The 24,230-nt window shown below is 39.6% G+C and overlaps 1 protein-coding gene across 1 annotated transcript; it reads right to left on the bottom strand.

Moving 5' to 3' along the window:
- Positions 1 to 1,125: 1,125 nt before the first annotated feature.
- Positions 1,126 to 2,596, bottom strand: LOC135230619 (olfactory receptor 7G1-like). The gene has a single exon (XM_064280551.1). It carries the CDS (start codon positions 2,594 to 2,596, stop codon positions 1,661 to 1,663), a length of 936 nt encoding a protein of 311 aa, XP_064136621.1. The 3' UTR covers positions 1,126 to 1,660.
- Positions 2,597 to 24,230: the final 21,634 nt, after the last annotated feature.

Genomic DNA, 24,230 nt, shown 5'->3' with positions numbered 1-24,230 from the left:
TGAGGATATTAGAGTCAGTTCTTTTTCTTCTTAGCACCAAAGGCTTCTGCACTGATGAAATTCAAATACCTCACAATCATCTCAAATTACAGAGATCATTTTGTAGGTGATGAAACTGAGTCTGGTGGATGCCGACGTTGCCATTATCAGAGACAGTTTATCAGTGAAAGATCTCAGTAAGTACTAAATTGGGGCCTGAAAGGTCAGCATCCTTGTCTCACAGTGAGGTTAGTATGGGGTGCAATTCACAAACCTCTCCATTAGATCAGCCTGAAGTTACTCTCTTTAGATCCGTCCCTGCCTTGTCCATTGTCTCCTACTTGATTTTGTCTGAGAAGGCTACTGTTACCTGATTAGGATCCGTTCCCTGGAGCAGTCCAGCCAATGAAACATACTCCAAGTCAGAAAGAGTGAGAAAGTTTATTAAGGAGATGCATACATCACCTGGGACCTGGCAGCAACACAGGCTGTCTCTGTGGAGTCTGGAAGGGCAATTTTGACATTAGAGCTTATACAGAATCTTACAATGGTTACAAGTGTCTTTGTAGTCCCCTGCCAGACATTTCTTTATTAGGCTAAAAATATGCATATCTGATATCTGGGCTCCAGCTTTCCTGTGGGGGTTGTATGCCACAGGTAGTCCTGACAGAACAAAAGGTTATTTGCATCAGTTTAAAACAAAGACCAAGGTCATTAACATTTGGTCAAAACAAAATCATTAACAGATATACCTGAAGGAGGCAGGCAGAGGAAGAATAACTTATAGATTTATCATGGCCTTAGTTGTGTTAAGCTCTCAGTTGCGCATTTTGAAAAAGGAGAAAACATGCTCAGGGTATTGGGGTCACACTGCTAACAACATCACTATAATAAAAAGCCCTTCCTCAGGCTCTGCTTCTGTGGAACCTGCCCAAAGAAACTGTGTTTAATGAGTTGAAATAATTTGTGAAACAGCAGAGATTTAAACAAAAAAGCAGAGTCAGGTTTCAACCCCAAGTTGAAATGCACTTAGCGTAGTGAGTTTAATGAACTTCAAGGATGATCAAGAAAAAAGATTATGACCATGAGATAGCAGTTGAACAGCAAGCTGTTTTATTGGTGTGATGCATTGACAGCTGCATGTAGGGTGTAATCTCCCACAGTAGGAGGTCTTCCAGAGGCAAGAGGTGCAGGAAGAAAACAGAAGGGGAAGAAGGGATGAGAACTCCCAGGGAAGTGCAGAAGGAAGGAGGGAGATTATGTGTCCCTGTGAGAAGCCCTACTGCAGCAAGTTGGGGAGTCTCTGGGTCAAAGGTACTCCAAAGGCAGAGCACATTAGGATCATTATAGCGACAGGTCTTCGCCCATCTATGGATAGCAAACGCTGGGTGTATTTTTGTGGGATAAGTAAGGGAGGAAGGCTCTAAGTTGGTAAAATTCTGATTATGTGGGCTATTTTTAAAACAATTAAGTATGTACAAGTTTGAGTTTGACACTGGCACACTTTTCTGAGCTTGCTATGAAGAAGTACACAAATGGGGACTAATATACAGCGGTTGTTTTTGACTCTTTTTTATAACGCTTAGCCATTATGTCATCTAGTTAGGAATTTTGACTCTCCACTATTTCTTTTACTTTTACTCATTCTAGAAACCCAAGCCCGAAGCAGATGACACAATCACTAAAAATAAAGCATCCTACCAATGATTTTTCTCATGGCTCCCTTCATGTCCCTGTTCCTCAGGCTATAGATAAAAGGATTCATCATTTGAGGGACCACAATATACATCACGGAGGCTACCGTTGTCTTCCTGGAAGAGTGTGTAAATGCAGAACTAATGTACACTCCAAATCCTGTCCCATAGAACAAGAAAACAACTGTGAGGTGAGATCCACAGGTGGAAAAAGCTTTATACTTTCCAACAGCTGATGGCATTCTCAGGATGGAAGAAACAATTTGAGTGTAAGAAAAAATAATCCCAGAGAAAGGAATACCACCAAATATGCTAGACATAAAATATAGAATGATGTTATTGATGAGGGTATTGGAACAGGCAAGCTTGAGGACCTGAACAATTTCACAGAAGAAGTGGGGGATTTCCAGGTCTGTGCAGAAGGACAGTCTCAGCAACATCAGACTATGGACCAGGGCATTCATGATGCTAATGAACAAAGAGAGTATGACCAGCAGACTAAGGAAGTGGGGGTTCATGATGACTGTGTACCTCAGTGGATGACAAATAGCCACATAGCGGTCATAGGCCATTATTCCAAGGAGAAAATTCTCAAAACTTCCAAAAATTATGGCAGCACATACCTGGGTGAGGCAGCCAGTGTAAGTGATAGAGTTTCTCTGTGTCTTGATGTTCACTAACAGCTTCGGGACTGTGGTTGTACTTAAACAGATGTCCGTAAAGGACAGATTGGAGAGAAAGAAGTACATGGGGGTATGGAGGTGGGAATCATAGCTGATAGCCAGGACGATGAGCAGGTTTCCCAGGATGGTGACCAGGTACATGAACAGAAAGATGTTGTAGAGAAGGGGCTGCAGTTCTGGATCCTCTGCCAGTCCCAGGAGAAAGAACTCTGAAACTCCTGTTTGGTTTCCGCGTTCCATATTGTTGATTAAACTGATGGAAAAGATGAGTGACAAGACAATCAAATATGTGGTCCCTGGACCAGCAGAAGCTTCATCACCAGACGCAAAAGCCATCTGGGAAGGGAAGGAGAAGAATGGAGAAGACTAGAAAGTTTGTGTCCCCTGTACGCATATTATTTGGCTATTTATTAAAAAAAAAAAAAAAAACCTGAATCTAATATAGCTGAGTGTAAACATTTATTTGTTCTTGAAAGGGGTGAAAAGTTAGTCATGGTTTTATATACGTATTTTCATACTACCTGTGCTCCTGTGGTCATTGTAAATATTTGCCAACTTTATAAAGAGAAAATAAATGAACTAGGGAGATGGTGTGATGTGTGTGTCTCAGATTCCATGTCTTTCCAAGATAGGAGCTGGATAACAGAGATGATAAAAATATGTGTTAAAAACAAGGAATGAGGAGATAAATTCCACAAACCACCTCCTTCTCTACCACAAGAATTCAAGTAAATATTAGAATTCTGTAGTGGTCATCTGGGAACTCTGGTGCCGTAGTGGTTAAAAGCTACGGCTGGTAACCAAAAGGTCAGCAGTTCAAATTCACCAGTTGCTCCTTGGAAACCCTATGGGGCAGTTCTATTCTGAAAACCTTCACAGGGTTGCTATGAGTGGGAATCAACTTGACAGCAACAGGTTTGTATTTTTTCATTAAAATGGTCATCATGTTTCAAAAGGGACAGATTTATGTTCAGGAGGAAAATTGTCCCTCCATTGTAGAGAGAGAAGAGGAGACTGGTAGAATGAGAAGTCCTTGAGACTGGTGCAAAGATACATGGAAACATGTCAGGAAGATGGAATAGATGCAGGGGTCCATGGAAGACTTATTTCCAATCATTTTATGCATGTACTCTCATCATTCTCCCTGATGAGAGAAAGACCCTCAGCGGGAAGTACTGACACAGTGACTGCAACAATGGGCTCAAGCGTAGCAATGATTATAAGGATGGCACAGGACTGGGCGACATTTCTTTTTGTTGTGCTTGGGTTCACTATGGCACCTAACAACAACAACTCTCCTCCCAGCTTCCTCTGGATGACCCTGTGATGAAACACTTGCCCTCTTTCTAAATGTTAACCAAGGGACTCTAGGTTACCTGGCTGGTGTCATTGAGGAATGATGCTTAACACCTGCCCTCGATGTTGGATGATGTAGATGGACGTTCTCTCCACAGGAAAGGCAGAAGGGCCTAGTGAGGCACACAGCTCCTGGACAAGAGGATCACGGTGGGTAATGTCTCAGGCGTGCTGGCTCCTGACTGAAGAACTGCTGCTGAGTGAGGGGGTAACAGGCAGACTATTTGCAGATTCTGTATCCCTAGGGGCTCAATATCCAAAGCTCCTCATTAGCCAAACATTTTATTGTCATTCTGATCCAAAGAGTACAAATCCTTAAAGACCAAGACAATAAAAGGTGGAATTCAGGATGGATGATTTCCTGACAAGGGCGGTTGCTTGTCATTCACCTTTCTCCACCCATTGTTTCTGCTCACCTCCATGTCACACGCCTAGCATACACGGACATACCATTCTTATCTAACTGCATTCCAGTCTTCTTTATTTAATTACAACTGAAAGCAACTCTATCTAACCAAATGACCTTAGGAAGCCTGATACCTATTTCAGGTGTGAAAATATTGCATGTTGTTCTTTTTCACAGGCTCCACAGGGTCGGTTCCGACTCATAGCGACCCTATGCACAACAGAACAAAACACTGCCCGGTATTGCTCCATCCTCACAATCGTTGCTATGTTCGAGCCCATTGTTGCAGCCATTGTGTCAATCCATCTCAGTGAGAGTCTTCCTCTTTTTCACTACCCCTTTTTTTTTTTTACTTTAGTAAGCATGCTGTTGTCATTCTACAAGGACTGGTCCCTCCTGATAACGTGTCCAAAGTATGTGAGATGAAATTATGTGTGCCAATTTAGTATTCACTTAAAAATATTTTACCTTTAATGAGCTCTATTTTTCGTGTCTTTTACCACCTTTAACTACTTCTGTTTAAATTTTGTTAATATATAAACTTTTGAAAACCAAATTGAGACAAGACGGCATTGTGATTTCACCTTTTGCTATCTGAACTTGATTCACTTCAAACGCATGAAATAATAGATAAAATAGAATAAAATAAAGCTGGTCACACCAAAAAGATAAACTTTTTCTTGCACCACAGAAAGACCTGAAACATAAAAACTCATTCCAATAAGTGCTAAACTGAGTCAATGTTGCTGACAAGTGAAGTGAGTGATGGATGAAGAATCAAAATCTGGACTTAATAAGATAGAGAACGTTGGTGACTCTTCAGGAGCACTTTCTGTTGCATGCAGGGGCAAGGACCTGATTGGAGTTGACAAACTAAAAAAAATATTGTGCTTTAAGTGTAACTTACAATGCAAATTAGTTTCTCGTTCAGAAATTTATACATACATTGTTTTGTGACATTGGTTGCAGTCTCCACAATGTGTCAGCACTCTCCCCCTTTCTGTTTGCACCAGGTTTCCCATATCTACTCGTCTATTTTTCTTGTCCTTTCCTGTCTTTGTGTTTTTGCTTTTGGGCAGATGTTGCCCATTTGATCTTCTATACTTGATTGAACTAAGAACCACGTTCCTTATGTGTGTTATTATTTATTTTATTGGCCCCTCTAATATTTGACTGAAAGGTGGGCTTTGGGAGTGGCTTCCATTCTGATTTAGCAGGGTGTCCGGGGGCCATAGCTTGGGTGTTTCTCCAATCTCCGTTAGATAAGTAAGTCTGGTCTTTTTCTGTGAATTTGAATATTTTTCTACAGTTTTCTTCAGCTCTACCAGGGACTGTCTATTGTGATCCCTGTCAGAATTGCCTGTGGTGGTAGCTAGGCACCATCTAGCTCCTCTCGGCTCAGGTTGGTGGAATTTCTGTTTCATGCGGCCCATTAGTCCTTTGGACTAGTATTTTCTTTTTGTCTTTTGTTTCTCCTTTGCTCCAGTTGGAATGGGACCAATGGATGTATCTTACATGGCTGGTCACAAGTTTTTAAGACCCCAGATGCTACTCACCAAAGTAGGATGTAAAGCATTTTCTTTATGAACTATGTTATGCCAATGGATGTAGATGTCCCCTGAGACCAAGTTTCCCAGCCCTCAGCCTCAGTAAATTGGTCCCTCAAGGTTTTCGACGTGTCTAGGAAGTTTCTATGACTTTGTCTGTTTTGAGTTGTGCTGGATTCCCCTACGTTGTGTGTTGTCTTTACTTCACCAAAGTTAACACTTGTCTACTATCTAGTGATTTCTCCTCCCACATTTTCCCTCCTTGATAACCATCAAAGATTTTTTTTTCCTCTGTGTAAGCTTTTTTTGTTTTTATAATAGCGGTCTCATACAACATTTGTCCTTTTGTGATGACTTATTTCATTCAGCATAAGGTTCTACAGATTCATCCAAGTTGTGAGATGTTTCACAGTTTCGTCACTGTTCTTTATCATTGTGTAGTATTACATTGTATGTACAGTAATTTGTTTACCCATTCATCTGTTGATGGGCACTTAGGTTGTTTCCATCTTTTTGCTATTGTGAATAAAGCTGGACTGAATATGGGTGTGCATATGTCTATTCATGTAATGGCCCTTATGTCTCTAGGCTGTATTCCTAAGAGTGCGATTGCTGGATAGCATGGTATTTCCATTTCTATTTTTATAAGGAGGTCCTATATCATTTTCCATAGTGGTTGTACTATTTTAAATTCCCGCCAGCAGTGCATAAGAGTTTCAATTCCTTCACAACCTCTCCAGCACTTATTATCTTCTGTTTTTTTAATTTTTTATTAGTACCATTAATGTCAAGGTGAGATGGTATCTCATTTTAGTTTTGATTTTCATTTCTCTATTGGCTAATAATTGCAGTATTTTCTCATGTGTCTGTTAGCTGCTTGAATGTCTTCTTTGATGAAGCATCTGTTCACATCCTTTGCCCATTTTTTAATTGGATTGTTTGCCTTTTTTTGTTGAGGTGTTCAAGTATTCTATAGATGTTAGCAATAGGACCGTTGTCAGATATGTCATAGCCAAAAACTTTTCCCGGTCGGTAGATTCTTTTTTTATTTTTTTGATGAGCATAAGTCTTTAATTTTTGGGAGCTCTCAGTTATCTAGTTTATCTTCTGGTGTTTGTGCATTCTTAGTTATGTCTTGTATTTATGCCATGCATTAGGGCCCCTACCATTGTCTATATTTTTTCCCATGATCTGTCTAGTTTTAGGTTTTATATTTAGTTTTTGATGTATTCTATGTTAGGTTTTATGTATGGTGTGAAGTATGGTTCCTGTTTCTTCTTCTTCTTTTTTTTTTTTTTTAATAGATGGACTTCCAGTTTTAGATAAACCATTTTAATTCTGTTGGAAAATCCACATTTCTGGGTTCATGGAGTTGGGGTGATCCACACAGGCCATTTTCCGTCAGGTATCCTTTTTCAAATCCTTGAGCATTAAAGGAATTGCTTTTTCTGGTGTCCTCTCCAGATCACATCATAGCCTACAGAGCAACTTATCAGAGACTGTTTTACTTCAGGCACTGGGACCTTTTAGAGAATTATAAAGGTGGAGTCAGTTTCAAGAAGCAGGAACCCAGGGTCTGACCGGAAAATGTGTGGTACATCCTTAGTGACTCTGTTCCTTCAACAGACTGATCCTAGAGCCCTGCATATGTTCTGATGCTATCTCTTGAGATATTAACATGACAATGACCTATACAGCCTGTTTTTGCTATCCCTTCTTCTGAATGCCTTCTCTATATTTTTGAGTTGATGCTGCCTGATTTGAATAATATCTACTCACAATGCATATATTCTGTAGTACTAATTTCTGATGATTCTCTGTGCATTTAGGTTTTTTGACAATTGCTGGCGTCAGAAGTTGGATCCATAGCAGCTGACCAACTTCCCCCAGAGCTCTTGTTCGACATTAGCATGACACCCTCAAAAACTCTTTCAGTTCATTGCCTGCATGGAGCATCTGGAGGCCATCTTGGTAAGCCCTCTTGGACTTTTGAGTTCCACCCCTTTTTTGTTTTGAGCTTGAATCCAATATTTATTGTGAGTTTGGTGCATTTGTTGTCTTGGAGTGCTTAGGACTGTCTCAAAAAGGGGTATGCCAAATTCAATTAAGAAAAACGAAACAAACCTGTTGCCATTGATTCCAACTCATAGCAACCCTAGTCGCCCCATAGAATTTCCAAGGAGTGCCTGGTGGATTTGAACTGCCAATCTTTTGGTTAGCAGCCATAATTCTTAACCACTATACCAGAGTTTCCAATCCAATAAAGAAGTGGATTTTCCTAGTGGAATTCTGTCTCACTACATGGCCAAGAACTATGGGGTCTAGGTCTTGTTTGCATTTGTATTTTTCTGTTTGAGCTTCCTATCATTTTCCGCTCGTCAAATTGGAGACCACATTGGGGTACTTTTCAGTTAGAGAGACTGCTGTGTTTGAGATCTAAATTAGAAAACCATGGTGCCAAAACCAGACAGGATCAATGGGTTGCTTAATTTGATTGATATTCTCAAGTTTCTAAACACATTCAGGATTCCAAAATAACTTGAAGATTTTGTTTCAAAAATTGTAATTCATAAGAGGCTGTATCTCTCACTGGAAGAATGAAATAGGTTCGGAAAGAATGAAACTGGTTTTTATATGGTTGTTACAAAGAAATTCCAGAGTTTTTTTAAGCCACAAAACGTGTAGGCATGAGAATTTCAAGGTCTTCTAGGGTATTTATTGCCAACAGAAAGATGCTCAAGTGAGGATAAGCTGGAACAGGAGATGAGCCAGAGCATTATGCTGCCCACCAGCTGATAGAAAACTCTCATGCAATGGCGGTACACTGTAAAACAAAATACTCACCAAACCCTGCATCAGACTCCCTGCTAGGTATTGTATTCAACTATGGGAAACCAAAGTTTCAATCCAAGAGAATAGAATCCTTGACATCTAGGAGAAGTGAGCCTAGAGCTCCCTCATATTGGGATCCTGGTTTGAGGTTCATGTTCAAAAATGCTGAGTATATTAAGAGTAATTTTTAATTGGGAATTTCAGTGATCACTTTGTGAAAATGAGTTCCCATTTTCTCTCTTTTTTCTTCCACTTTGGGAAAATGGTTTCCCATTGCATTGTCTTTTCTTTTCTCTTTGGAGAACTTTTTTTTGTTACTCAGCTTTTGTCAAAGTGTCTGAGACCCATCTGAGACTCTGGCAAGTTAATCACTTTTACCTAGAACCTGTTGAAATGAATCAATCTTACCAATTTCCAAAGGTACATTAACAAAAGGGGTACCCTATTTGCTTTGTTTTGTGTTGTTTAGGAGTACAGCCTGGTTTTTACAGCTGGCCTCACAGATCAGTGAACTTATGTTGCTTTTATGTCTCTCTTTTGTGTGTGTGTTTGTATGTTCAAAGAGCTTGTATCTGACCCAGAGTTGTGTCTTTTTTTTTTTTTCCTGCCTTCTCTCAGGCTGGAGGCTGTGGCTGACAGTTTGTTTTGTTTGTTTGTTTTGTTTTTTTAAGTGAGGTCAAGTCTCAGCTCTTTCTCTTGCAAAAAAAAAAAAAAAAAAACTGCTTCTTGTGCCTGTCTTATAATTTGGGTTTGGGTTTTCAGTAGCTACTTTGAGAAAGTTTGATATAAATTGGTCTATTTGAAAAGTGCACTGAAAAAAGATGAAAATTTTTTTGATAGGTACAGCACAGTCTTATAAAGGACAAATTATTCTAAATTGCTCCTCTAAAAGATTCTTTAAAGTGTACAAAAGATAGGATTATGAAGGTGTAATAATTCCCTACCTCCAGACGGTATTATTAAATTAGATTATTTCTTCAAAGAACTTTAATCAATCAGTTTAGTGATAAATCAGCACTTATAAAATTTAACAGTCCAAATATTTACAGGAAAGGAAGTATTTTGCCTCTCAAAATTCCTATGCCAACTTAAACATATGTAAATTAATCACGATTGCCCATTTCTTCTTGTTGAGGATAAGCCTTAGAGAGGGAGGGCAGGACAAGTTCAGGCCTCCTTGGCCCTCACTCTCTGAGGCCCTTGTAGCTCCCACAGAGCTTTTGAAGAAAAGACCCCTCTCAACCTTGTGAAAACCTTGTAAAACAAAAGAAATTAAGATAAATAATGTGGACTCTGATGAGGTTAAAATAAGAAAAATCCTGTCCTAAAACAGTTATCAGAAATTGGGTGAATCTCCAAGATAAAGAACCATGACTAAGCTCTCTCTATTGCAGAGGAATTTTAAGAATTCAAAAGATAAAAATCACAATGAAAAAACAAAAAATCCCCACCCAAGATAGAAAAAGGTCAAATGCATATCAATGAATTGGTCAGGGTCGGCCAAGGCTTTGAGTTAAAAAAACAAACAACAAAAAAAGCCCAGTTATTAAAATCTCAAAGATTAGATTGGGGAAAATATGGATAAAAATCTGAATGAAAATATAGACTATTTAAACAAACTTTATTTCACTAATAATTGTATTTTGTGATATATGGTCTTAAAATAATTTCAAAGATTTTTCTAGGTAACTTACTGATATTGAATTAATGGATAGTCATTATAATTTCTTTAAATACTTTTGCTTTTTATGGCACAGAGAAGGAAAAGAGTGGAAGATATGTATGTAGGTATGTATACATATATGTGAATATATATATATGCTGTTAAGTTGGTTCTGACTCATAGTGACCCTATGTACAACCAAACGAAACACAGATTGATCCTGCCTCATCCTTACAATTGTTGTCATGCTTGAACCTGTTGCTGCAGCCACTACGTCAATGCATCTTGTTGAGGGTCTTCCCTCTGCTTTAACAAGCATGATGTCCTTCTCCAGGGACTGGTACCTTGTGATAACATGTCCAAAATATGTGGGACATCGTCTCACCATCTTTGCTTCTAAGGAGTATTCTGCTTGTGAGACAGATAGGGTTAACTGTGCTGGTGGAACAAAAGAGCTGTTAAAAGGTTACCATCTACAAGTTGGGTAAACAGGAACCACACCCTGCCAACATGAGATAAGACTGAAACAACCTATGAATTACTATCTCCTTCTTAGTGTTTTTCTAGTCCCTTCCTCCTTTACAGGCTCCACATGCCCAGAAGAACGAAGTGTGACCACTGTTTAACCTTCCTTAGCCCTTCCGAAGATGACAATGTAGTACTGAAGATCAGTGTGCTTGTGCTACATCGCATAATAAGCGATGCCAAGGTCTGCCAAGAAGACTCCATCTTGAATATCCGTGGGTTAAATCTTGGATTCCAGGTGTGTGTACAACCTAATCAGCATGCGCCGCCATTCTGAGAAGTACCTGCCCCTTGAAAAAGAAGCTGACTAAATATTCATTACTCTATTGTCTCCACTGAACCCATATAAGCCCTAACCTTGCTTCCCTTTTTGAGTCAGTCTTTTGGAGAGGCTTAGTCTCCAGCTGACTCCTTTTATTTGACTCAAGCAAAACAAAGCTTGCTAAAGATGAAGTTTGTCTTTCGCGTGTATTTTTACTGAAGAAAAGACAAGGACCTTTGTGTTAGATTGGCGATTGGTAACAGCTGTACTTCTTCCAGGACAAATTTATTCATTCTTTTGATAGTCCATGATATATTCAATACTCTTCACCAACACCATAATCTAAAGACCTTGATTCTTCTTCCGTCTTCCTTACTCACTGTCCATTTTTCTCATGCATGTCAGGCAATTGAAAACACCATGACTTGGGTCAGGCACACCTTAATCTTCAGATGACATCTTTGCTTTTTAACACTTTAAAGAGGTCTTTTGCAACAGATTCATCCAATGCAGTACATCGTTTGATTTCTAGATGGCTGTTACCATGAGTGTTGATTGTGGATCCAAGTAAAATGAAATCCTTTACAACTTCAGTCTTTTCTGTTTATCATGATGTTGTTATTGGTTCAGTTGTGAGGATTTCTCTTTTCTTTATGTTGAGGTGCAATCCATACTGAAGGCTGTGGTCTCGGATCTTCATCAATAAATGCTTTAAGTCCTCTTCACTTTCAGCAAGCAAGGTTGTGTCATCTGCATAACACAGATTGTTAATGAGTCTTCCTCCAATCCTGTTGCCCTGTTCTTTCTGATATAATCCAGACTCTCAGATTATTTGCTCAACGTGCACATTGAATATGTATGGTGAAAAGATACAACCCTGACACACACCTTTCCTGATTTTAAAACCATGCAGTATCCCCTTGTTTTGATCAAATGACTGCCTCTTGATCTATGTACAGGTTCCTCATGAACACAATTAAGTGTTCTGCAATTCCCATTCTTCGCAATATTATCCATAATTTGCTGTGATCTGCACAGTTGGATGTTTTTCCATAGTCAATAAAACACAGGTAAACATCCTTCTGGTATTCTCTGGTTTCAGCCAGGATCCATCTAACATTAACAATAATACCCCTGGTTCTTCTAAATCCAGCTTGGATTTCTGCCAATTCCTTGTTGACGTACTGCTACAGCCACTTTTGAAAGATTGTCACAAAATTTTACTTGCATGTGATATTAATGAGATTGTTCAATAATTTCCACATTCGGTTGGATCACTTTTCATTGGAATGAGCACAAATATGGATCTCTTCCAGCTGGTTGGTCAGGTAGTTTTCTTCCAAATTTCTTGGCATAGATGAGAGAGCACTTACAGTGCTAAATCTGTTTGTTGAAACATCTCATTTGGTATTCCCTCAATTCCTGAAGCATTCTTTTTCACCAGTGCCTTCAGTGCACCTTAGACTTCTTTCTTCAGTACATTTGTTCCTGACCATATGCTGCCTCCTGAAATGGTTGAATGTCGACCGGTTCTTTCTTGTATAGGTACTCTGTGTATACCTTCCATCTTCTACTGATGCTTCCTGCATATTTCAATATTTTCCCCATAGAATCCTTCAATATTGCTACTTGAAGCCCGAATTTTTCCTTCAGTTCTTTGAGCTCAACAAATGCCTAGCTTGTTCTTCTGTTTTGGTTTTTCTAACTCCAGGTCTTTGCACATGGCCTTATAATAATTTACTTGGTCTTCTGGCTTCACTCGTTGAAACCTTCTGTTCAGCTCTTTTACTTCATAGATTCTTACTTTTGCTTTAGCTACTCAACGTTCACAAGCAAGTTTCTGAGTCTCTTCTGACACCCATTTTGGTTTTTCTTTCTTGTTTGTCTTTTTTAATGACCTCTTGCTTTCTCCACATATGATATCCTTGATGTTATTCCACAACTTGTCTGGTGTTTGGTCATTAGTGTTCAAGGCATCAAGTCTATTCTTGAGATGGTCTCTAAAGTTAGGTGGGATACGCTAAAAGTCATACTTGGCCATTGTGGACTTATTCTAATTTTCTTCAGCTTCGACTTGAACTTGCATAAGAGCAATTGATGGTCTGTTCTGCAGCTGACCCCTGGCCTTGTTCTGACTGATGATATTGAGCTTTTCCATCATCTCCTTCCACTGATGTAGTCAATTTGATTCCTGTGCATTCCATCTGGCGAGGTCTGTGTGTGTAGCCACTCTTTATGGTGTTGAAAATGGGTATTTGCAATGACGAAGTCGTTGGTCTTGCAAAATTCTATCATTTGATCTCCAGCATTGTTTCTATCACCAAGGCCATATTTTCCAACTACCGGTTCTTTTTTTTGTTTCCAACTTTTGTATTCCAATCACCAATAATTATTAGTGAATCCTGATTGCATACTTGATCAATTTCAGACTAGAAGTTGGTAAAAATCTTCATTTTCTTCTTCTTTGGCCTTAGTGGTTGGTGTGTGCATTTGAGTAATAGTCATATTAACTAGTTTTCCTTGTATGGTATGGATATTATCCTACCACTGATAGCATTGTACTTTAGGATAGATCTTGAAATGTTCTTTTTAATGATTAATGCAACATCATTCCTCTTAAGTTGTCATTCCTGGCATAGTAGACCATATGATTGTCCAATTCCAAATGGCCAATACATGTCCATTTCAGCTCACTAATGCCAATGATATCTATGTTTATGTGTTCCATTCATTTTTGATGATTTCTAATTTTCCTAGATTCATACTTTGCACATTCCATGTTCTGATATTTAATGTATGTTTGCAGCTGTTTCTCCTCATTTTGAGTCATGCCACATTGAGGCCGGCAGTACTCTAGCCACACTGAATAAACAAGAGGCCGTGCCAAGGGGCCAAGCCTGCCATCTTCAGTAACACAGAGAGTTAACTCCCAGTGTATAAGCTATCTCCTTATTAGGCAAAACAGGAACTAACCTCTGCTTTTAGAGTATCTTCTTATTTAGGTATAGTTTCAGTTCTGACTCAGGTAAATAAAAAGAGGCTGCAGTCTTCAATCCAGCTAAAATTGTCCTTGGACCAGCTCAGGCCTGCCTGAACTGCCCAGTATGGGTGACCTTGTCCCTCAGACAACTTACTGATGTCAGAGGCCTAAAAACACACCTTGTTTACACCCCCAGCATGGGCAAAATGCCATCTTTGTGGCCCCCTCTTTCAGACTGAACAGGTGCAGAAAATCGGACCACCACTAGAACGCCCTCTGAGGTCAAACTAATTAGTAAGCTGGCCCCACCCTGGGTGTTCCTGAGGACCCCAGACCCGATTTCCTTTATCCATATCAACCCCTTGGGCTATTGTTCTAGGAGACATCTTGGTGTGCTCCTTTACTTGGTCAACTAAATAAAGCTTCTTTTGCTTTCATCTGTTCTATGTGTCTTCCTAGCTGAGCTGACCTGAAAGTGTTGGGTTACAACATCAGCAAATGAAGGTTCCTAAAGCTTGACTCAACCCATTGTCATTAAGGTTGACTCTGCCTTGAGGATACAGCTCTTCCCCAGTTGTCTTTTCCGTGCCTTCCAACCTGAGGGGCTCATCTTCAGGCACCATGTCAGACAATGTTCTGTAGCTATTCATAAAGCTTTCAGTGGTTAATCTTTCCTGAAGTAGACCTCCAGGTCCTTCTTATTCTGTCTTAGTCTGGAAGCTCAGCTGAAACCTGTCCACCATGGGTGATCCTGCTGGTATTTCAGTATCAGTGGCATAGCTTCCGTCATCACACCAACAGCAGGCCCCCACAGTATGCCAAACTGATAGCTAACAAGTGTATTCATTTTTGCCACTTAAAGGGTTGTACAAAGTTTAAAAGGTTTACCAGAAGGGAATTTTTTGATAAGGTCTAATTTTTCTATGTCATAGCTATAGTTCAATGGGTTAATTTAAGAGATATTTAAGAGCTTTAGTGTCAAAAAACATATAAAGCCAAAAAAAAAAAAATTGGGTTTCTTACTGTTAACCTTAAAAAATTATCTTTAATAACTGGGTTGAAGAGTTAATTTTATCCTGTGTGTATTCTGCCTCAGAGGCAAGGGTTCGGTGTCTATTACAATAAATTCCTGAATTCATGGTGAAAACCAAGCCACAAGCATTGTCTCTACGTTACCTACGATAAACTCCTGACAACTTTGAAGCATTTTGGAAAGCCAAAAAATATTTTTTTCTGGCTTTGTAAAGGGAAAAATACTAAAATAAAAAGGCTTATTTAATGTGATATGAGTTACATGAAATGTATTGTCAAATTTGGAAAAGTACCAAATTTTCTTTGGGTTAAAATTTTTTGTGTCATTGCCTCCTCTTATGTTTTGACAATGAGTGTAATATTATCATTAGTAATTTTAGTTATTTTAACTGCAAATTTGGTTGCAACTTTATTTCTTTTGAATGTAACATCATCAATGTCAATAGTTTTAATTGGGGAATTCACATATTTTACCTATGGAGTTTTTTTTTTATATATATATTTTATACATCCCTACCATTTCATTTTATAATGACTTGCATTACTGTTAACTCTCAAAAGAAAAATAAAAAATCGTATCAGTGGTGAGTCTAAGAATACTAACCAAGAAATTACTCTGCCATACTTTTGCCTCTGAATAACAAATCAAGACGTTTTCTTAATTTTTTTTATTGTGCTTTATATGAAGGTTTACAGAGCAAATTAGTTTCTCATTAAACAATTAATACACTTTTTATTTTTGTGACTTTGGTTGCCAACCTCATGACGTGTCAGCACTTTCCCCTTCTCAACTTTGAGTTCCCCATTTTCATTCATCTAGCTTTCCTGTTCCCTCCTGCCTTCTAGTCCTTGCCCCTAGGATGGTGTGCCCATTTAGGCTCATACATGTGGTAGAGTTACAAGTATTACTGTTTGTATTAGGGGCCTGTCTAATCTTTGACTGAAAGGTCAGCCTCTGGGGTGACTTCGGTACTGAGATAAAAGAGTGTCTAGGGGCCAAACTTTTGGGGTTTCTCAGTCTCTGTCAGACCGGTAAGCCTGGTCTTTTTTTGTGAGTTAGAGCTTCATTCTACATTTTTCTCCAACTGCCGGACTGAGTCAAGATTTCCAGAACTCTTGAGTAAAAGCTGACCTGATGTGTTCAGGGACTGCTGCTGATCCAGAATCACATGAACAGAAATCAACTACATAGCACTGAGTGGACTAAAAGATTCCATTTTCTAGATAAAAGAAACCATTTTTACCCTTCCCCTAAATTATGTAATTAATGGGTTTGTTTTTTCTCCTGCAGCTTTGAACTGGTTCTTATTATGCTGTTTCTATAATCTATTAACCAAGAGGAAAAAAGAAATATGAGAGGAACATGAAATTGAGACCAGAAAATAAACTTTTAAAACTTAAAAGAAGAATCTGGAGTTGAGAAAAACCATTATCATAGGCTATTCTGTAATCAGCACAGTGCTATTAGTTACTGGAATAGCTGACTCTCACATTAAAAGAAATAATTGAACTTTAGATGGATTTAGATATTCTGACTCTGGAATTAGAAATTTCTGTTGATAAACTTAGCAAAGCTGTAAAGACCATAACTAGAGAAGTACCTGAAGTTCGAGCTGTGATTTTACAAAATAGAATAGTATTTGGTTTTCTGTTATTCTCTGTCTTAGTCATCTAGTGCTGCTATGACAGAAATACTGCAAGTGGATGGCTTTAACAAAAAGAAACTTGTTTTTTCACAGTAAAGTAGGCTAAAAGTCCAAATTCAGGGTGTCAGCTCCAGGGGAAGCCTTTCTCTCTCTGTTGACCTTCTCATCAAGCTCCCCTGGACTAGGAGCTTCTCTGCAAAGGGACCTAAAGTCCAAAGGATGCACTCTGCTCCCTGCACTGCTTTCTTGGTTGTATGAGGTTCCCCCTCTCTAGTCACTTCCTTTTCCTTTTTATCTCTTGAGTGATAAAAGGTGGTGCAGGCCACACCCCAGGGAAACTCCCTTTACATTGGATCAGGGATGTGACTCGGTAAGGGTGTTACAATCCCACTCTAATCCTCTTTAACATAAAATTACAGTCACAGAATGGAGGATAACCACACAATACTGGGAATAATGTCCCAGCCAAATTGATACATAGATTTTCGGGGGGGACATAATTCAATCCATGGCAGTCTCCTGAGAAGGAATTTGTGTCTTAATAGGTGAATGTTGGTGTGTTTATATTAATAATACACAATATTAGATTTTACAGAATGTAGTTGCTGCTGAGGCACATGTAACTCAGTCACTGATGCTGGTTACGAATAAATGGCTCATGGAATTTGTTTCTAGGTTGAAAGACCTAGGGCCATAGTTTTGTGAGTTATTTTAGTAAATTGGCCTAACATTGTTCTTAATGTTTCTGTTTCTACCTTCTAGTTCTTTGTGTAGTGTCTGGGGTCTTAAAAGCTTGCAAGTGGCCATCTAAGGTGCAACAGTTGGTCTCTGTTCATTTGGAGCAGCAAAGGAAAGAAGGGTTTGTCTTTCCAGGACATTTGTTTGTCTGTTGTAGCAGGCAGAAAAAGAACTAGGCTCCATGTCTGATACCTCCATTAACAACTGCCTCCTTTGTCATGAGGCCAGAAGAATCAGATGATGCCTGCCTACAATAAATGAACATTTATGATCAAAGATTCTATAGCAGAATTGTGATCAAAAGGGAGGAAATGACAAACCATTTTAAGTCTTCAAATACCCAGATTTCTGGGTTCTTGGAGTTGAGGTAACTGGCCCAGACCATTTGCCCTGAGGTGTCCTTTTAAACCTTGAGCCTTTAAAGAACTGGTTTTCCTGGAGTCACCTTCAGGTCACACAATAGCCCAGTGAGTAGCTTAGTAAGGACTTCTTTGCCTCAGACATTGGGATCTTTGAGAGAATTACTTATGTGCAGTCAGTTGCAAGAAGCAGGAACCCCAGGGTCTTACAGGAAAATATATGACATGTTCTTAGTGCCTCTGTTCCTACAATAGGCTGACCCTGGAACCCAACATGTGTTCTGTTGCTATCTCCTGAGAAATTAACTTGACGATGACCTATATAACCTGTTTTCATTAATCCTCTTTGGAGAGCCTTCCCTGTGTTTTGGGGGTGATGCTACCCAATTTGAATGGGATCTTTTCTACTCACAATAAATATATTTTCTTACACTAATTTCTCCTGTTTCTTTGCACATTTAGATTTTTTGACAGACTGAACTCAAATGGAAATTGAAGGAAAGAATTGGACAATGTGAGTGTAGACAAAAGAAAAGGAATCTTTTCAGAAAATATAAGGGAAAAAATATTCTCAATCTCATTGTATAATGCCGGCATAACCTTGATAACTAAAAGTAGACATGGTTAGCACAAGAAAGGAAAATCCCACGGCACTCCCACAAAATTACTAACAGGATTTAAAAAAAAAAAAAATCAAATCCAGCAAAAATGAAAAAAAGATAATGCTTTAGGCCCAATTTGGCCTTACTCCAGGTAATTACCGTTGCTTCTTCCTCCAGATAACCACAGGTTCATTCCACTCTTCCTGTAGGTCTTTGTTTACAAGTACACTGCTTAGTGAGGTCCCTTCTGCCTTCCTATCTAAAACTGCAACATCTTCCTGTTTTCCTAATCCCTTTCCTGAAGTTTATTCTCCATAACATTTAGCACCATCAATAGTCCATCTTTTTCCTATAGCTCCAGGTTGGGCTCCCTTGGGAAGCAGAGATTAGCGTGATAAAAGTTTATTAGGAACTGCTCCTGGAGTCTGCACCTTGAAAGATAAAGGAGGGGAACAGGATTGGGAAGAGGGGGAAACAGTCTTGATACAGTCCCAGTGCCAACCCCCACTGACCCTGCAGGGCATTCTGGAACAGAAGGAGAGGGAACAACAGAGAAGAAAAGAGGAAAAGCACTCTGTTCATCCAAACAGGCATGAAAGGATATGAAATACAAGCCATGGACCTAATGAAGAAATTTGTAATGCATCTAACTGCCAAAGTATTAACACCTCCACCAAATAAAGAAAGCTTTTGAATTAAAAAAAAAAAAAAAAGATAAACCACTCAATGAAATACCATAAACAGATATTTCACAAAAAGGGAAGAATAAATGGCACATAACAGGTAGGTGAAAAGATTTTCAAGCTCTTCATAACAGAAATGTTAGTCGATTGAATAATTTTTATTTTTTTATTATGGTGAAAATATACACAACAAATCATGCACAAATTCATAAATAATGTTTTATACTTAACAGATTGTTAAACTAATGTTAAACTAAATGAAAATATGTTGGTGATTACAAGGATACAAGGAATATTCATTGGGAGTAAAAACTAGTTCAACCACTTAAAAAACTTTGGAGCTATCCAAAGAATAATAGGTTTTCCCCTATACTCAATAACATATACTTCCCCCTCCCCTATTATAAAACTCTTGCTGATTTCAGCTAGGAGAAATGAGAATATTGAAACAGCTCTATTCATAAGAGCAGAAAACTACCTAGCAAAACTTCCATCTGCATAAAAAAAGAACTTCTGTGAAAGTACTGTATACAATGTAAAAATGTACATCACTGAAAAATAAATGAGCTAGTGCTACACCCAACAACAGGTTTGAATCTCCAAAGCACATGGTGGTGGGGGTGGGGGGAGGGAGACAAAAAACAGAAAACTAAGAAAATCCATATATAAAAAGACTAAACATTTAGCACCAGCACCATTCAACAGGAAAAAATAAACAAACTTTTTTAAAAAATGACACTGAGACCACTGGATAGTCACATGCAAAAGAATAAAGGTGGACCCTTCCCCTTCTATATCAATACAAAAATTAACTTGAAATGGATCAAATGCTAAAACTACAAACCTCTTAGAAGGAAACAGAGAGGTAAATTTTCTTGATCTTGGATTGGGAAATGGTTTCTTAAATACGACACCAAAAGTACAGGCAGCAACATTCACTTTTTTTTCTTTATCGTATCAGGTAATGTCCACAGGTTTCCAGGGACTGGCCTATCTTGCAGGGGGGAGGGGGGCATTATTCAACCCAATACAGAGGAGTTACCTTCTGATGACTCCATGGAGAGGTCTATTAATAATAGATACAGGTAAGGATAGCAAGCTTTCTCTTTCTGGACATCAGGTATGGATATGACCCCTGGATCTGCTGCAACAATCAGGAGACCACAAGGGGAACCACTTCTAAGATGAAGCCACCTAACAGAGGACTAAATGAAGCTTACTTTCCTGTTTCTGTTCATTCCCTACCTTTGAAGGCCTTTCCTTATAATGATATATAACTCTATTGCTTAAGGATATTAGAGTCAGTTCTTTTTCTTCTTAGAACCAAAGGCTTCGTCACTGATGAAATTTAAATATCTCACGATCATCTAAAATTACAGAGATCATTTTGTAGATGATGAAACCGAGCATGGTGGGTGCTGATGTTGCCATTATTAGAGACAGTTTATCAGTGACAGATCTCACTAGGTGCTGAATTGGGGCATGAGAGGTCAGCATCCTTGTCTCACAGTGAGGTAAGTATGGGGTCCTGTTCACAACCTTATCCATTGTACCAGGCCGAAGCTACACTCTAGCCATGATAGCAACATTCATTAGATCCTTCCCTGCCTTATCCATCGTCTCCCACTTGCTTTTGTCTGAGTAGGATACTAACAATATCCCGATAACAAGAAGCCCTTCCTCAGGCTCTGCTTCTATGGAACCTGCCCAAACAAACTGAGCTTAAAGAGTGCAAATCATTTGTCAAACAGCACAAAACTAGGCACAAAACAGAGCCTGGTTTCAATCCCAAGTTAAATTCCATTTAGTATAGTGAGTTCAGCGGAGTTCAGGGCTGATCAAGAAAAAAATTTATGACTGTGGAATACCAGTTGCATAACAAGCAATTTAGGGTGTCATCTCCTACAGCAGGAGGTCTTCCAGAGGCAAACACTACAGGGAGACAACAGAAGGGGAAGAGGGCATAAAAACTCCCAGGGAAGAGCAGAGGGAAGGAAGGGGATTACGTGTCCCTATGAGATGTCCTACTGCAGTAAGGTGGAGAGTCTCTAGGTCAGAGACACTCCAAAGGCAGCAGAACATTAGGACCCCTATAAGGTTTTGTCTTATCTAGCAGCTGTTGGGTGCAGCTTTGTGGGGTAAGTAAAGAAGGCAGGCTCTAAGTTGGTAAAATCGACTTACCTGGGGTATTTTTAAAAAGAATTGGATATGTACAAATTTGAGTTTGACATTGTCAGTCTTTTTTGAGCTTGCTATGAAGAAGTAAACGACTGGGGACCAATATGCAGAGGGCATTTTTGACTCATTTATGCAACACTTAGCCATTACATTATCTAGTCATTTTAGAAGCACTTGTTGATGCAATAGTTAGGTATTCTGACACGCCAGTATTTCTTTTACTTTACTCGTTCTAGAAATAGAAGCCCAAAGAAGAGAACACAATCACTAAAGAGAAGGTATCCTGCCAATGATTTTTCTCAAGGTTACCTTCATGTGCCTGTTCCTCAGGCTATAGATAAAAGGAGTCATCATTTGAGGGACCACAGCATACATGAATGCAGCTACTGCTGTCTTCCTGGAAGAGTGTGTAAATGCAGAGCTAATGTACACCCCAAAGCCTGTCCCACAGAACAAGAAAACAACTGAGAGGTGAGAGCCACAGGTGGAAAAAGCTTTATACTTTCCGCCAGCTGACGGCATTCTCAGAATGGAGGAGATAATTTGCGCATAAGAGTAAATGATCCCAGAGAGAGGAATACCAGCAAATATGCGAGACATAAAATATAGCATGATGTTATTGATAAGGGTATTGGAACGGGCAAGTCTGAGAGCCTGAGCAAGTTCACAGAAGAAATGGGGGATTTCCAGGTCTGTGTAGAAGGACAGTCGCAACAACATCAGGCTATGGAGCAGGGCGTTCAAGGTGCTAGTGAACAAAGAGATTACAATCAGCAGGCCACAGAGTCGAGAGTCTATGTGATGACTGTGTACCTCAGTGGGTAACAAATGGCCACATAGTGATCATACGCCATTACTGCAAGAAGACAAGTTTCAAAACCTCTGAAAACCAGGACAGCACATACCTGGGTGAGACAGCCTGTATAAGTGATAGAGTTTCTCTGTGTCTCAATGTTCACCAGCATCGCTGAGACTGTGGTTGTACTTTACCAGGTGTCTGTAAAGGACAGATTGGAGAGAAAAAAATACATGGGGGTGTGGAGGTGGGAGTCAGCCGACAGCCAGGATGATGAGCAGGTTTCCCATGACGGTGACCAGGTACATGAACAGAAAGGTGTCATAAAGAAGGCGCTGCAGTTCTGGATCCTCTGTCAGTCCCAGGAGAAAGAACTCTGAAATATGTTTTTGGTTCCTGGGTTCCATATTGTTGCTGAAACTGATAGAAAAGATGAGTGACAAGACAATCAAATGTGTGGTCCCTGGACCGGCAGCAGTTTCATCACCAGAGGTAAATGCCATGTGTGGAAGGGAAGGAGAAGAACGGAGAAGACTACAAAGCTTGTGTCCTCTCTATGCATATTAATTGGCTATTAAAAAGAAAAAAAATCTGATAGAGCTGAGTGTAAACATTTATTTATTCTCAAAAGAGGTGAAAGGCTGGTCTTTCTACTTATTTATTTTTCTTTAATACTACCTGTGTTCGTATGATCTTTTTTGAATGTTTGGCAATTGTATAAAGAAAAAACGGATGGAGTAGGGAGATAGTGTGATGTGTCTATCTCAGACCCCACGTATTTCCATGATCAGAGCTGGACCACAGGCATGATAAAAATGTGTGTTAAGAACCAGAAATGTGAAGATAAGATAAAGTCGATAAAACTTCCTCTGTCTCGACCACAAGAATGCAAGTAAATATTAGCGAATTCTCTAGTGGTCATCATGTTTGAGAAATGACAGATTTCTGCTCAGGAGGAAAAGGGTGCCTGCCATTGTAAAGACAGAGGAGGAGACTGGTAGAATGGGATTACTTGAGACTGGTACAAAGATACAAGGAAAGATGGAAGATGGAAGACAGGCAGGAGTCCATGGAAGACTTAGTTCCAAGCATTTTATGCATGTACTTTCATCACTCTCCCTGCTGAGAGGAAGACCCTCAAGAGGATGGACTGACACAGTGGCTGCAATAATGAACAACAATACACTCAAGCATAGCGATGATTGTGAGGATGGCACAAGATCAGGTAACATTTCGTTCTGTTGTACATGGGGTCGCCATGAGTTGGAATTGACTCAATGGCACCTAACAACTCTCCTCACAGCTTTTTCTGGATGTGCCTGCAGTGAAACACCTGTCCTCATTTCCAAACATTAACTAAGGGACTCTAGGTAACCTGGATGGCATCACTGAGGAATGAGGCTAAACATCTGCCCTGGATGTTAGATGATGTAGGCAGAAGGTCTATCCTCAGGAGAGGCAGGGGGACCGAGTCAGGTAGTGGGTTCCTGGGCAAGAGGATCATCTGTGGGTGGTGTCTCGGCTGTGCTGCCCCCTGACTGGAGAAGGGCTGCTGAGTGAGAAGGTCATAGGCCAACTATTTGCAGTTTCTGTATCCCTGAGGGCTCAATGTCCAAAGTTCCTCATTAGTCAAACACTTTTATTGTCATTCTGATCCAAAGACAGTGCAAATCCTTAAAGACCAAGACAATAAAACATGGCTTTCAGGATGAATGATTCCCTGAGGAGGACAGATGCATGCCACTCACCTCTCTCCAGCCATTTCTGCTAACCTCTATTTCAAACACCTTGCACACATGACGTACCATCCTTATCTAATCGAAGTCTTCTTTACTTAATTACAACTGAAAGCAACTCTTATCTTACCAGTAACCACTGCATAGGATTTCCAAGAAGTGGCTGGCGAATTCGAACTGCTGACCTTTTGGTTAGCAGCTGAAGTCTTAGCCACAGCACCACCAGGTTTCCACCACTGATATTAGGAAGCCTGATGCCTGTTTTAGGTGTGAAAGTATAGTTTATGTATGTTGTTGCTAGGTGCCCTCGAGATGGTACTGATTCATAATGAGCCCAGTTACAGCAGAATGAAACAATGTTCCATCCTGCCACCCTCACAATCATTGCTATGTTTGAGCCCATTGTTGCAGCCACTGTGTCAGTTCATCTCATTGAGTGTCTTCCTCTTTTTTGGTGACCCTCTACTTTGCCAAACACCATGTCCTTCTCCAGGGACTGACCCCTCCTGATAACACGTCTTAAGTATGTAAGA

The sequence above is a fragment of the Loxodonta africana genome, chromosome 3 (assembly GCF_030014295.1).
Source record: "Loxodonta africana isolate mLoxAfr1 chromosome 3, mLoxAfr1.hap2, whole genome shotgun sequence".
In the NCBI taxonomy this organism is placed as follows: domain Eukaryota; kingdom Metazoa; phylum Chordata; class Mammalia; order Proboscidea; family Elephantidae; genus Loxodonta; species Loxodonta africana.
The sequence above is the reverse complement of the archived record's forward strand: the minus strand, read 5'-3'. Positions and strand labels throughout refer to the sequence as shown.